Below are 15590 nucleotides of genomic sequence, written 5' to 3' on the forward strand. Positions count from 1 at the left end.
TGATGTATAAATCAGATTATTTTGTGAATTACATTCAGTTCTCATATATTTTTCTTTTAGTGTAATGTCATCACCTTTTTTATGTTTGGATAGTTTATGACTTAAAATGTTGAAGATGGATTATGATCACTTAAATTAAGGATATGGGAACTGGATTCATTACAGCAGATTAAAGAAAAATATAACTTAATATTTGTTTTAAAAATATTTTTTTAAACATAAAAGGATTTTTAATAATAGAAACTTGTGGTTACCTTGCCTAACCATCATAATTCTTTGCCATTGTACACTTTGCAATAATTACTAACTGTTGTTGATAATACCTTGTTACAACAGTATTGAAAAATACTCAAAAGATTAAACCTGAATTTGAGTAATAAGTTTTTGCTTAGTTAAATGGATATTTTACAAAGCAAATGTTTATTGAACTGTGCTAATATTGTCTGTAGGTGCCACCCTCTCTAGAAGATGACAGCTCAGAACCAGGTTATGTAATAGTGTCTCAGGAAGACTTTGTGCCATCAGAGAACAGAGAAGAAACATTCAAGAGTTTGGAGCAGGATTTAATTGCTCAGATGCAGGTAAGAAATACTGTTGAAGTGAATTATGTAGGTGTGGTCATTAAGGAAACATTTCTAAATTGTGAGGAAAGTGCAACGACTGGCTGTTTACCTCTGTTTTGTGTAGCAAGTTACTGTCGAGACTCAACAGAAATGTGTGGACAATTAATTTTAATGTAGGTACTGAAATGGGCCAACTGGAAAAGACACAGACTTTAAAAAAAATCAATAAAGTATTCAGAATTAACTTCTCTTATAGTTCGTCTTCATCTTTCCGGGGATTTCCCGGTTTCTTCCTCCACCATTAATACTGGCCGCCATATATAGCCTATCGCGTGCTGAAAAATGGCGTTAAACCCTACAACAACAACAAGTTCATCTTCATTGCATTGCATCTATGCAAGATATCCCGAGTAATAGCAGCTTTACTGTTGATTAATCCCGCACATTTTATGAAATGAAACTAAACCATTTTTGGGTTTCATACATTTCAGTATTATTCTACATGTACTTGATTATAGTTCTTAGTCCAGTCTGAGTGGCCATAATAGCTAAGAGGGGCAGTTCTTGCTCACCTGTCAAAGTTATCATAGTTCTCTTGTCTGTATTTAGTATCATTCAATCATTTTTTCTTAAGTCTATTCTTTATACTGAACCATCTGTCAAATAACAGTAATAGTAGATGAGAACATTTGAGATTATAACAACTTTATAGTGAAATGTGATAACAATTATCACTTATACATGGTAAATGTCACATATTTGTATAGAAACAGTCTTTTCATGATATTTTTTATTGATAATCCTGTTCATTTTATTGCCTACAACTGTTGGAATATATGAAATATACTGTGATAAGATGGAGGCAGATAATAAGAATAAACTCCCTATCATTATAAATAGCAGTGAAAAGTCTCATTAATAGGATTGGTTAACTGTTATGAACACATGTCATTTCTACTATGCCAGGCATTCAACTAACAGTATTATTGAATTTCCAAAATGAGCTACATGACTCATATCATAGTGTATGTCAGTGTGTTCTTGTAGTCAACTTTATTGTTCTCATATGTTACATTAACTGTTTTTTTATAAAAGGAATACTTATATTGTTTTTCCCAAGTCTGTTAATTTCTAATTAGTTATCATCACAAAAGTTGGGCTGGGCATAATCATTTCTGGTGCAGGGCATGACAGTTTTTCTGCAGTATAATAGCTTATGACATTTTATATGGTTTTCACTGAATCACACAGTTTGGTTTGGTTATGAGGAAAAATGTCCACACACTTTAACACTGATTTTATTGCATGTATTTTCTGGGATGGCTTTGTAATGATCTTGCATGAAATATTTACTGACAAGGAAGGAATCAATAATCACCATTTAAATGTTTGTTTGGTCAAAATCCTGTAGCATAAATAGTCTGTTCAGCATGCCTACATGACCAATATGACATGTTACTCAAGATGACTCAGCAAATGTATTCATGGACAACATTCTTGATGTGTCTGAACTTTTTCAACAAAATATTTCAAGCCACAGTTTGAGAGATACATATTCCTCCTCCAAATTCATTTCCTGACATTATTAAAAAACAAACTCTGCTACCCTTTAAATCCAGCAATAATATTGTCATTCCTTGCTGTATAGACAAAGGAAAGAAACTTTTATCTATTACCTCCCCCTACCACCATCAAGTGGATATGTAGCAGTTGAAGCTTGTTTGCTCATTAGAATCAACATTGTACCACTCAGCCTATCGAAATACAACAATATCTTTCTTATTTAACCAATTCATCTTGAAAGTTGGCATAGTATTGGGTATTAACTATATATTGAAATCATTATTTTTTTTAAAATGTTTTTTAGATTTTGTTATTTTTACATTGTGCTTCAACATGGTGTCTTTGGTGTTCATTGCTGGTTGTTTATTCACACACACTGCTGTATTTTTCACTTGTTATATTTGAACACATTTAGATTGTTATTTTCTGATAATTTTGTTATTTTGTCACATAGTTGAACAATGACAGTGTTATATGACAAGTATAAGATTTAAACCAGTGAAGACTTGCATGATAAATATCTTTCCTGCACAGAGTGTTCATCTTCAGTGTACAGAGTATGCATGATGTGGTCCATAGTTTTGTGGACAAGTTTGAAGATCAAAGAAGCAACAGTGTAGTTGCTAGCCTAAGGTCAATTTTTGTCTGTATGTCCATCACAAATCTGCAGTAGTGGTTTAGATATAATGAGTGAGTGTTTATTTTTGCAGTAGTCATAAGTTCTCACACATATATATGAGCACTGACTTTGGACCTGTAAGTCAAAGTGCATGGGGTAATTTTCAGACATTGATAATCCATATTTCCCTCCTTCCATGCCATTTCTCTGGTTGGCCACCCATGCCATTTAACTAGTGACCAGAGGTCCAAGGTCCATTACATTGGCAAGCCATGACACAACACCAACCAGATGTTCCTTGGTATGCATTATCATATTGGGATCCAATGAGTCTGTCTGCCTGGTTTTGCCAGTCTCTGAATGTCCTCTACTCCCATGTGTGATCCAAGCTGATAAGATTCTGATTTCAGTAGACTTGGAAGATGAGAATGAATATCCCTCCTTCTGTCTGCTGCCACTGGCATTCTCTGATCGTCACCAGGAAACTTGAAGGCTTTCTTTTTAGAAAGCCATCCATCATCATTCTGTGTACACTGGTAATACATACAGCAGACATGACACATATTTTGTTGAGTTAGTGACATTGTGGAAAAACATTGTGATAGTTAACATGTTAACCCCACCTGTTTTATAAGGTGGATGAGAATGTTTTACAGGCACCTCCAAGTTAGTGTGGAATATGGAGCTTGATTTGTTGTCGGTAGTGATTTTTCACATACTGACAAATTGAGCAGTGATCATGCATGGGACGCCACAGACCATATTACCATGGTAATTAAAGTGTCATGTACAGTTAAATTGCTTATAACCTGATGGAGTTTGTCTGATTTTTTTTTTGGTGATGCAAGATGCCTGCTTTAGCTAATCTTCACTCTAACCACATCATTCTCCTCATTCTACACTTGTTGGTACACCATTTCTGTTTGAGTGTAGAACTGAGGACATATTAAAGCAGGCTGCATAAGAACTGCCTCTCCAGCTTGTCATGATGCCTGCACTGGCATTTAGGCTGAATCAGTCCCAGCCATGACTGAGAGGTTATGATTAGGAAAGAAGAGAAGAGTTAGAACACTAATGTCTAATTTCATGCAGCAGCAGGTCCCTCAGTTCTGGAGGCATTTTCATAAAAGGGGTAGGAAGCAACGTTTTCCTTGTCTTTGCCACTTGCATGCTATCTTAGTCACCCATCAACATCCTGCCTGTAGACACCACTTTATTTCATTTTGTGCAGTTTTGGATCAACCTTTTTCCACAAAATGACTGGTGATCCAAGTTGTTTATGGATTTGGTTTGCCCAGCCACCTTTCATTTTTATCTTCCCCTTCCATGATGTACATGCCATCTGATCTAGAGAAGGCAGAGATCTTGCAGAAGAAGATCTGTTCATTACTCAAATAGAAGAAAGAGTTCACAAGTCAGGCTTTTCTGCCAGTGAAAACTCACGCTGCTCATAGTTCACCTAGTTCACCAAGTCAAAGATCAAATGGAAAGGGCATGGTCAATTAGGCTTTCTATAAAGAAGGACAAATATTTGATCAGTAAAGATCTAACCAACACATTTGATTTTTGAAAAATGTTTCTATGTCCCTGTCCACCTGGCTTTATGCAAGTTCCTTTGCTGTAGCTTCCAAGGAACAATATGCCAATTTTGTGCTCTCAGTTCTTTGCTATTCAGGAAGACCATCAACTGTGTTGCCACTCTGTTCAGGTTGACCTCATCAAAAGTGATGGCAGCATATTGGACAACATCCTTCAAAACTACATGGTAAATTCTTGTTTGCTGATTGCCAGTACAATCTTCTTTCACACAGCTCTCAGCTGGGTCTTGAATTGATTCATGTCTGATCTCACCACATCCCAGCATTATGTCTCAGTATGGAATTTGTACCCATCTCAAGATCTTTTGGGTACACAATGCAGATCGTAGAATCCATTTTCAACAGGAAGTTGAGTTACTTAAGAGAGTTAGTGCAACTCCTCAGCTTGCTCAAGCTGGTGGAAAATTGATTCGTCTCCTCGCATCCTTTTTCATGCTTCCATTTTGTAGATGGTCCTGTTGGATCAGTGATACCCTTTATCCAGTTATATAAATCACCATGTAATGATCTCAACTAAGAAAAACAACTCGTGCTTCAGTGGCAAGACAATGTTTGGCTTATGGTAGGAATTCTTCTGGATTGGCACCAACCAGGGATTACCAGTAATGCAACCAGGCTCCATAGCTAAGAATTCATTGCTGTCAGTGAGCAACCAGAAGTTAGTCATTCACTCCCTTCTCAAATGGTATAACTTGAGAGGTGGTGATGCAAGACCCAATCTGTACTATTAAGCACTGCTCCAAATGCATGAAGGTTTGTGTAGCCTGGTTACATCTCTGTTTTTAGTGAAAGCCAGGAAAAGATTATATGACCTCTGAAGATCTGACATCATGGCAAAGTGAGTAATTTGCCTAGCATACTTTAAGGTTTCACGCTTGATGACACTTTCAGCACTTATTATTTTGGAGCAATCTGTGATGGCCTCATATTCATACACAGGGTGGATACACACAGTCAACCTTCTAGAGTTTCTTTCTCTAGGATCTGTCATCACAGAAACAAGAATTGAATCAGGTGGGTCAAGTTGCTGTAGCCTATACAACCACCAGACATCTGCACAACCTCCTCATGGGGGTCAGTTTAGTACTTTTGCTGGATTTCACCCAATATTTTCCTTGTTAAGAAAATATTCTTTTCTTTTTATCTGTTTATCATCATACTGGATTACATGATCATAGGTTGAGGTGTCCTGATGTTAGTGGTATACTCTGTCCTTCATATAGGGAATTTAGCTGTTATTTCCTTGAAGGGTTCTTGTGGTAGAGGTTGGATAGTCATGCATTCCTCCTTCCTATTACCTGTTCTTGTAATATGGGTGTTAGGGAGTAACATATTTAAGAAAGAAGAGAAAGACACTTTTTAGTAAATTTGTTTCTCCAAGAATACCACATCACTATTAAACCTTTTCACAACACTATGCAGTTTATAAGCATTCTCATGGATGTATCATTCAGCTTAGACTGGTAAATATCCAGTTAATGGACATTCAAAAAGAACAATTGTTGTGATAAAACTAACCATAGACCTGTCAGCATTCTACCCATCATATCCAAACTGTTTGAGAAATAAATTGGAACCCATTTAGCATCAGTTTTAGAGAACATTTTTTGCAAACATTTGGGTGCTTTTCATAAAGGTTATAGTTGCAAGACCACTCTGTTACATTTACATGAAGACCGGGATGGGGAAAAATTCTTGATGAAAACAAATATGTAGATGCATTTCTGATGGATTTATCCAAGGTTTTTGAATGCCTCCCATGTGATGCTCTCATTTACAAGTCAAGGGCTTTATGGTATGTCAGATGGCTTAGTAGGACTCTTACTTAGCTATCTGTCAAATCGAAAGCATCAAATTAAGATGCAGGGTGTCGTGAGTTGTTGGACTGAAATTCAAAAAGGGGTTCCTCATGGGTCAGTCTTCAGACTATTACACTTTGATGTATTTATCAATGATATTTACTATTTTATTTCAAATGGCTCTTTATATAATAATCCTTTCCTCGCTGGATTTTGACACTGATCAACACACTTGAAGCACAGTCCAACATTCTGATTGACTGGTTCATTGCAAGCACAGTCCAACATTCTGATTGACTGGTTCAATGCGAACAAAATTGAAGCCAACTCTGAAAAGTTTTATGCACTAGCTGTGAGTAAAAAGAAGTTCAGTATGAAGTCTGTACTGAACATAAGCATTGCTGTCATAAACTGTGAAGAAATTGTTAAACTGCAGTAAATTTACATCGACTATCAACTGCATTTCAATTCACATGTAAAAAACGAAACCTGCAAGGCATCTACCCCTCTTGAAACATATTGGTTTGAAGCCAACTAGATTCAAGAAGCTCACAGTCTTACATTCATTGACATCAACACTACTAAATTTGAAAAAATACAAGTGTGTGCTCTGAGATTTATGTATGATAATTGCGCAAGCAGCTATGATACTCTTATTGATGACAAAAATGCCAACCCTGAGGGTGCATAGACATTAGGTTTTGGCTCTTGACACTTTCTAAATTCTGATTAAGCATACTCCCAAATCTTTCGATGATTTAATATGTTTGAAACACAATAAATACAATTTTAGCTGTTCAAATATTTGAGATGTTCCAAGAATTAAAACTTCAACATTTGTCGAAAGACCTTTTAGGTATACATCCACCATTCTGTGGAATGAGTTACCGAAATCACTTTAGAAAGCAATCAAATTTTAATTCATTTAGATCATTAATTCAGTCCTGGAATGGTAGAGACTGTAAATGTATCTGCAACCCCCCTTCCTGCCATGATGATGACAGCCAACATTTGTGTTACCCTTTTCTTGTTTATCTGTATTTGTGTTGTGTACGATTAAGTGCCCTACTGTTAGATCTTTTCTTTTCTAAGTAAGGCATAAGATGTATCAAAACATGCTTTTAGTCCCAGTTTGGTGCTTCCGAATTTAGTTTAAATTTTATCTCTCCTTCAAAAAATGTTCCCCAATAACATTAATGTTAGGGATATTAGCCTACTGTCTTGCAAAATCCAGCCCTACTAAAAGATGAAAATCATCTTTTTCTATCTCACATAGAGAAAGGGCAATAACTTTTGTCATTACCTTTCCAGGTGTTGCCAGTTATTTTTTTAAGTTTGATGCTGTTCTGATAACAACACACATTTGATCTCTGACAATCCAAGCCACTTTGTGTTAATATTGGATCATCCAGCTTTAAATCTGGATTTATTGTGTTGGGAAATCATTCTTTTGCAGGTTGTATACATTTTTTTTACAGAGTATCACAAATTTGAATTACTTTGTCACCCTTATGGTCTGTTTAAGACCACACATCAACATGCTGTTGTTGAACTCGTGTTGTCATTGCGAGTTAATGCAACGCTATTCTGACTTACTCACTTAGTAACAGGAGTGGTATTAGTGAGTTAGTAACATTCTGAATTACTAATTTATGCTTTGTTTTTTTCTTCTTGTGTCATTTCAGTCAAAATGTCAACTAAATGCATGAAATGTAAAAAGCTCAAAGCAAAGGAAGAGAGCCATGACTCTTGTATTTTAGGTATGCCATGCAGTATGTGTAATACATGGACAGAGGAAGTCTGGGTTACAGTAGTCCAGAAGGGAGCAAGGGGGAAGAAAAGATATGATAAGTCAAGGAAAGATAAAGTTGACATCCTCAGTATTCATCCAAGGTCAGCCTCCATTGCAAGTCTTGCAAGGGACACTGGGGTACCCCACCAACCTAAAGCTTGTCGTCAGCTACCGTAACATCAGCGGTAGGGGAGGAGGATAATATTGAGATGGTACAACCATCCTCCTTCAAACAGGCTATATATTACCTTTATTTCCTTTACTTGCTTCCACACCTTTTTCAACTCATTTTAGGTTGCCCAGTGGGCTTAAGTCCCCCCGTATGTCTGAACATGACCTTTGGGCCTGTAAGTTTGGATGCATGGGGTTTGTATCAGATCCATTCAATCCAGTTCATAATGCAGCCCTGACATCACCTGCTGTCCAGCCATCCAATCATGGGGACCTTTTTGATAAAATGGTCTGGCAAACTAGGATTTAGAGATCTTTGTGACAGATACATCCATTTAGCCATACCATTGAAGAAATACCCTTACTATGACAGAGATTTCAGTGTGAAATCTGTCTGTCCAGTCAGACCCTTGGAATGGCCAGTACCGTTGACATCCAGACTTTTATACTGCTAGCATCTAGGACGACCATATGAAAGGCAAACCAGCTGTCCATTTCAGCAGTGCCAGACTTCCATATTTTCACTGCTTATCCTCATGGGATAGTTAGTGACATTTTCAAAGAGGACAGGATTGAGTCATTGGTGCCACCTGGTGTAAATTATCCAGAGTTGCAAGTGGAACCAGATCATGATTGAACACACAGTGAGTGTGATGAAGCTTCACTGAAAAATCCATACTTAGATCCAACCAAGGAATAGACTGAATATAGCTACAAGGCCACAATCATGGAAATTTATTGGGTGTTGACAACTTCAGAATGCACTCCACCCCTACCGCTACTCAAGACTATAAAGTTACAGCATTGGTAGATTTGGTTCCTTTCCCAGTCAGCTAAAGGAAGTTCATTGACCAGCCATTGGGTAAAATTGGTGGCCTTATGAATTGTAAGGCTTTCTTCTGAGAAAGCACAGAAAGCCAAGTTCCAGCAACATTCTCATCCTGCTGGTACAAAACTTATTCTGATGCCTTCAGTACTGATCTCCCAGCCCTTGATAAAAATGGAACAGCCATTCATATGTCCACTCCACTGTTTTATAAAGTGGACAAATATGTGTTCCATGCCATGCTAAAGCTAGTCTGGAACATGGTCGCTACATCGGCAGTGTTAGTTTGGTCTCATTGGCAATTTTCCGACTCGAGGAGAAATCCAACATCAACCATGCTTGGAAGGTGATGGCCAGGATTGCAAGAGTGATGAACTGGGCAGCTCACCATGCCATGGCCAGTGCATAGAATGTTTTGGCCAACTGAGGCCTGATATGATGAGATACTTGTCTGCGGTCCACATCACTCAAGCCTGATCATGCCTTTGGCTTTATGGACGACCATGTTTGGTCATCTTTACTTTTTTGAAGGAAATATTGAAGACGTTTGGAGGCAGGCAGCTTAGGAACTACCCCTCCAACTTGCTGCTTAATCCACACAGGTGCTTCAAAACAATCAGCCCTAGCCATTGTGGAGGGACAATAGGAAGGCTGGGGACAAGGGATCAGTAAAATGTGTAATAATAATTCCTGCCCAATGCCAGGAGACAACAGTCGAACCAGGCTAGGAGGCAACCATACAAAGGAGGTAAGAAACCAAGATTCTTTGCCTTCAAGCCTCCTTACTCAAAATATTGACATACCCACCCCACTGCCTGCAGACAGCCTACCTGTGGGCAGCCAGATCCTGCAGTTTCAGGCTCACTGGATCACCCTTATTCCCTCAGAATGTTTGGGTGTTCCAGGTCATTTTAGAGTAGCTTCTGATTTCATTTATCCAACCCCCTCCACTTTCCTTCTCTCCCCTCTTCACAGATGTACCATCAGATCAGGAGAAGGATTTCTATAGCGGTCTCTCATTAAAAGAAACTAAGACCACAATTGCAGGGTTTTATTCAAGGCTGTTTCTTATTTGGAAGGTGAATGCCAATTTGAGACCAGTCATCAACCTGAGTCACCTCAACCAATTCATTTTCCACCAAAATTCAAGATGGAGACAGCAAGATCAATCCATCTCTCCATCTGATGTGGTGAGTATGATGTCAGTTTCAATTTGACCAACACATAGCATGATAATTTTCCATTGTGTTTACCACAACATGGTTGATCAGTTCAAAGTTCTACCCTTTGACCTCAACATCAGCCCTTGGGTTTTTACCTGGATTTTGGATCAACATGACATCCTCCAGAGACATATGGTAAGTTCTGTTCTACTCCAGGGCAGAAACAATCTTCTCTCACTTTTAGATCATGTAGGCTTCCTATTGAACTGGGAAAAGTATGACCTCCTTCCATCCGAACTTTTTGTCCATCTTGAGATGGAGTTTATCACCAGTCTGAATCTGGTACAGCTTCCTCATGTCTGCATAACCAGGATCATCCAATTCATCGAGTCTGTTTCAAATGGGACTTGGATTTAAGCGAGTGAGTTAAAAGATCTATTGGATCTTTTAGCTAATTTTGATCTCAGTTGACCAAAATCCTTCACTGTTTTCAAAATGGAACCTGTACTGAGTTTTAACATTTCTAAATTCTAGCCTTTAGCCCACACTTAGCTAAAGTTACTATCATACAAACATGTTTTCTGATAGCTTTAGCCTAAGCATGCAGGGTAAATGAGCTACATGCCTTCCGTTGACCTGAACTATCTTCAGTTCACATCAGATGGTCCTTTTGACACAAAGAGATCTGTAGCCAAAAGTAGATTGTTGTCTGTGGGCAGTCAAAGAGTCCTCATTCACTCGCTGTTTTCCAAAGACAGGTCAAGAGCAGCAACCATACAAGATCCTGTTTGCGCACTCAAGCACTACTTGAAACACAGAGACAAGTCATGGCACTCACAAGCACCCCTTTCTTCTGGTGAAAGAGGGGAAACAGGATATCACCCTTCAAGCCCATGCTTCATGGCTGATACGGATTATACGCTTGGAATGCTTGGAGGTCTCACAAGGTCAGATTGACCTCATGAAGATTACCATTCATGCGATTAGAGTGATCTCTGTTTGCCTCAAGTTTAAACATAATGTTTCGATCCAAGATATAGTAGAAGCCGTTGGCTGGGTTGCAGAGTCCACCTTTTTGAGTTTTTATCTCAGAGAGTTAGCTTCACAAAGGCAAACTTTGAAAATGGTATGTCCAGTGGCAGCAGCCCAGATGGCCACCAGACTCATTTAAAACAATCAACACGACCTATCAGCTTCAGTTTGTTTGCCTGTGTAATTTTGCAGGTAAGAATATTTCAATAAATATCTTCACAGCCATATGTAGGTGTCACAGATCAAGTGACCCTAGGCTGTTTTGCTTATGTAATTAGGAGAATGGGTTATCATTTGCATGGGGAATCCATGCATCATTCGCTAGAAAGATACCTGATTTAGAGGTCGAGTGTTCAGCTTAGCTGATTTAGAGGTTGGGTGTTCAGCATTATCCTTCTGTTTCCTATTCTTCTAATGTTAATGTGATTGGTAAAAAAAAAACTAGCAACACCTGGCAATGGCAAGGGGAAGTAATGGGCAAGAGTTATTGCCCTTGGTCTACGTCTAAAACTGTAAGTTAGGGAAGAAATAGCTCAGACCTTCATCACCGTAGTCCAATTACAGTGTTTCCATGACACAAGATCCTGTATTAGTGAGTGAAGTTTCTTTTTGGGGATCACCTTTCAAGAATTGTTAGGGGATGCAAGGGACACAGATTATGTCTTTTATAGCCCCATGACCTTGAACTTTGACCTCTAAGGCAAATAGAGAACTCCATAGTCTGTAGACCATGTGAAAGTCATGCTGCTAAATTTTATGTTGACATCTTAGAATGGGATATCTAAGTTACTTCAATATGACACACTTAGGATTGTAATTAGAACTTGTACTGATTACTACAAAGAAAACCTACAGAACAGTTCTTAAAAATAAAAAATAAATATTATTTGCCTACTTCCTGTTGATATGATCTGAACAATGACCCTTCTATAGAAACAATAGGAACCATTTTCCAATTCAGATATTTATATATACATCTTCAAAAATGGCATTTTCACCAAAACCATAAAAATTAACTAATAACCATGGAAAGAAATTATATATATATATATATACATATATATATATATATATATATATATATATATATATATATATATATATATATGAGTAATGAATGTTTACCTAAAGCAGTGATTTGAGATCAATTGTGCATGACAAAAGTAATTACATGTACATGTTAATATTTAGGAACCAGACTTTCCAAACATTTTCTTGCAGTTCTTCATTACATATTTTTTAATTATATGTTTACTTTGTAATTGGCACCATATTGCCACAGTTGTTCTATGGTGTCCTTAACTCTCACATATACACACACATGTATGCACACATACACACACATGCACACACACACAGCATTGTGTAGTTGTTTGCAGATAGTTGATGATTTCAAATACAGATGCTATTTATACAGACATTGACTTGGAGATAAGAATGTAGAACTTGAAATGATGTTTTAGTATTGTTTATGAGATATTGTGTTTTCCTTTGTTTTAGAAATGTGCTGCCAATAACTTGCATTTTTCTAAACTGGGAGATGTTGCCACTGCAACAAGGTAACTTTCTTTTTTCAATTTTTTTCTCTTTCTTTGTTTTTTAAACATATTTTACTTCATCTCAATTTATAATATACATTCCTTTTCCCTTTTTTACAAATGTTAAGTTTTTTGAAATTGCTACAACTCTTGCTTGACTGCTGAAGTGAAGTAGCACAATAATTGTATTTTTTTTATAAAGTTGTATTTAAACCCTGAAATGAATGTAGATGGGGCATAAGTGTTGCCCCATTTAAGAATGGCAGGGAGATACAAAGAGCTTTCCATCAAGTGCTTCCTGTTGCCATCAAAAATGAAACTTCCTCATTGCAAGTTCATCCTATAAACTTGACGTCAATTTTTAAAAACAAATCAGCATTTGAATGTTATCATTTACTTTTATTTTCTGTCCACATCATGCATATCTGCTTTAAAAATGGATATTTATAATTTTGCAATTGTTTATTTGCAAAACGGCAAGAAATACTAACAACAATGTGTTGCATTAAATTTCCATCCACTTTGCAGCATTGATTTTTACAGTCTGTCATCCTGTTTCACTTGCCTACATAGGGAAACCAAACATGAGGTGAACATATGCATCTGATGATCAAGGGACAACACTAGATTTCCATCTTTGTCTTTTTTTTCATCTGTTCAGTTTTGCTTCAGGTCACTATAGCATACCTGTAAACCCCTTGAGATAAAAACCTGTATGTCAGACCAATAAAAACCTTACAAAGACCAAAAAACCTTTCACGAAAAAATGTATTCATACATTATATAAGATCAACAGTTTTAAAACAACAGATGCTGTAAACGAACTAATTTTACAAACATTTACATAATTATTTACATCTCTGAAACTTTATTTTATTTTATTCTTTTGATTTTGAGTGTGTTGTAACACACACATGCTGTTATATGCAACACATGCACCCTTTGATCTTTTCAAAATGTGATCAGGAGTTTTAAAGTCTGTGCAGCAGGTGTCAGTGTTAATTTTATGCTATAAAAATGATGTTAGTGTGCCTGCATTCAGGGACTTCCTACAATCTATATATATATTTTTTACATCATAGAAAAAGATCTCTCACAGTCTGCATTGTTGTGAGGTAAGGTAAGTAGTTGCTGAATAACTAATTTCAGATTCGGAAGTGGATGTACTAATTGTCTGGCTGATAATATCCAGTCAGTAGCAGTAGAAGCTTCTTTTCTGGTGATTATCTGTTAATACATTAATACAGGCACACACTCATCAGGCAGCATGCGTGGCCGAGTGGTCTAAAGCGCTCTTCGTTACGGATCACTGCCATCTCACCTCTGTCTGCGGCAGTTCGAGTCTAAGATTCAGCTAATGTGGGTATGTGAGAAAGCTTGCCAGTAGCTTCTCGAGGGTCGGTGGTTCTTTCCGGGGTTTTCCCGGGTTCTTCCTCCACCATTAATACTGGCCGCCATGTATAGCCTATCGTGTGCTGAAAAATGGCGTTAAGCCCCACGACAACAACAACATCAGGCAGCATGCAATAATCCTCAAATTCATCTTTGAGTGCTTCATGGATCCAGGTATAGAGCAGAAACAAAAGTCACTACTAGTATATAAAAAAAGATATGTACAAAGTATTTTGAAAAGCAAATTTTCATGGTGTAATATTAACTTCTTTGAATTTATCATGGTCTCACTATTACATGTTTATATTTTTCCCCCATGACCCCTTAGTCCCACAACGTAAGACCTTGATCTGATATTTATTTTTGGGCATCAAGATCTTACTGCCCAATAACGGCGCTGTGTAGCATGTTCTGATGTCAATTAACATTGGTACAATAAGTCAAATTTTCAGGAATATCTCACACACCTTGCATCCCACATCGGTGCTTTTCTACAAATTAAAGTTATGATGTTTTAGTCAGACTGATATCTTTTTCCCAATAAATTCAAATTCCACCACAAGTAAATGTTTTCAAGTTCTGTTGGCCTACATTTTGGTGGGCTGGAATGTGATGGAAGCTGGGAATACTGAAATTGGTTTAAAGGGTCATAAGAATCTTGAACAAAACAAAATTATCCAGATACTTTCTTCAGTATTAATATATTTTTTAATTGTTTCCTTAAAGATGGATATTTCAACTTGATTTCGGCATTTCCAGCTTCCACACTTTCCAAAGCATAGTAGAGTTATCCCCAAGTTGCCTGCACATAGCTAATAAAGATTCTGATCATCCTCAATTTAAAAACAAAATTACATCCAAACTCTGGGATTAACAACAAAAATAAATAAAACTTTTTTGTAAAAAAAATGTGAATTTTCATAAGAAAAATACATGCAAAAACAGTTGTCCAGCCATACACTTATGAAAATGAAAGAAGAAAAATTATGGGTAACCCATACATGTTGATAGATATGCTGTAGTGGCCATTTGTGCTGAAACAATTTCTGTTTATATACATTTCTTGTGGAACCAGACCTGCCAACTCTTACGTAAGTCTTACGAAAATTACCCTTAAAATATGGACTTACGGCATTCTAGTAAAAACTACGGGAAAATGATCGTTGCCGAAAAATCAGGATACTTGATTCATCCATGTTTTATTTGGCTCCAGGTTTCATCTTAGTATTAGTGAAAATAGTCAGGGAACCAGACTAACTATACAGCAGCACCCCAGGTGCTTTAACCCTTTACCTCATGCAAGCGTCTTTGGACACCTCTACTCCATTCGCATGGAAGCGTCTTTTGAAGCCTCTACTCCATTCGCATGGAAGCGCCTTTTGACGCCTTCTGTAAACAGCCATTTTGAGCTGGTTTTAATAGTGCCACCTTTGGGGAAACCCCTCCCATTAGATACTACATTCATTTCTGCGAATGACAATTACGTCAGATCATATGGTCGCTATTTATGCACTGGTCGATATCTGCTATTTAA

General features: G+C 37.2%; 1 protein-coding gene across 3 annotated transcripts in view; it reads left to right on the forward strand.

The window, feature by feature from the left end:
* Window positions 1-15590, forward strand: part of LOC149806381 (coiled-coil and C2 domain-containing protein 1-like) — a 124838-nt gene that overhangs the window by 34908 nt on the left and 74340 nt on the right. For all 3 annotated transcript variants that reach the window (XM_089952408.1, XM_089952417.1, XM_089952400.1), the window contains exons 15-16: window positions 450-581; window positions 12627-12685. In XM_089952408.1, the coding sequence (XP_089808534.1) occupies window positions 450-581; window positions 12627-12685 (191 nt within the window). The remainder of the gene's footprint in view (window positions 1-449; window positions 582-12626; window positions 12686-15590) is intronic.

This window comes from Sinohyriopsis cumingii, chromosome 1 (genome assembly GCF_028554795.1).
Source record: "Sinohyriopsis cumingii isolate HCF-2022 chromosome 1, ASM2855479v2, whole genome shotgun sequence".
NCBI classification, from domain to species: Eukaryota; Metazoa; Mollusca; class Bivalvia; order Unionida; family Unionidae; genus Sinohyriopsis; species Sinohyriopsis cumingii.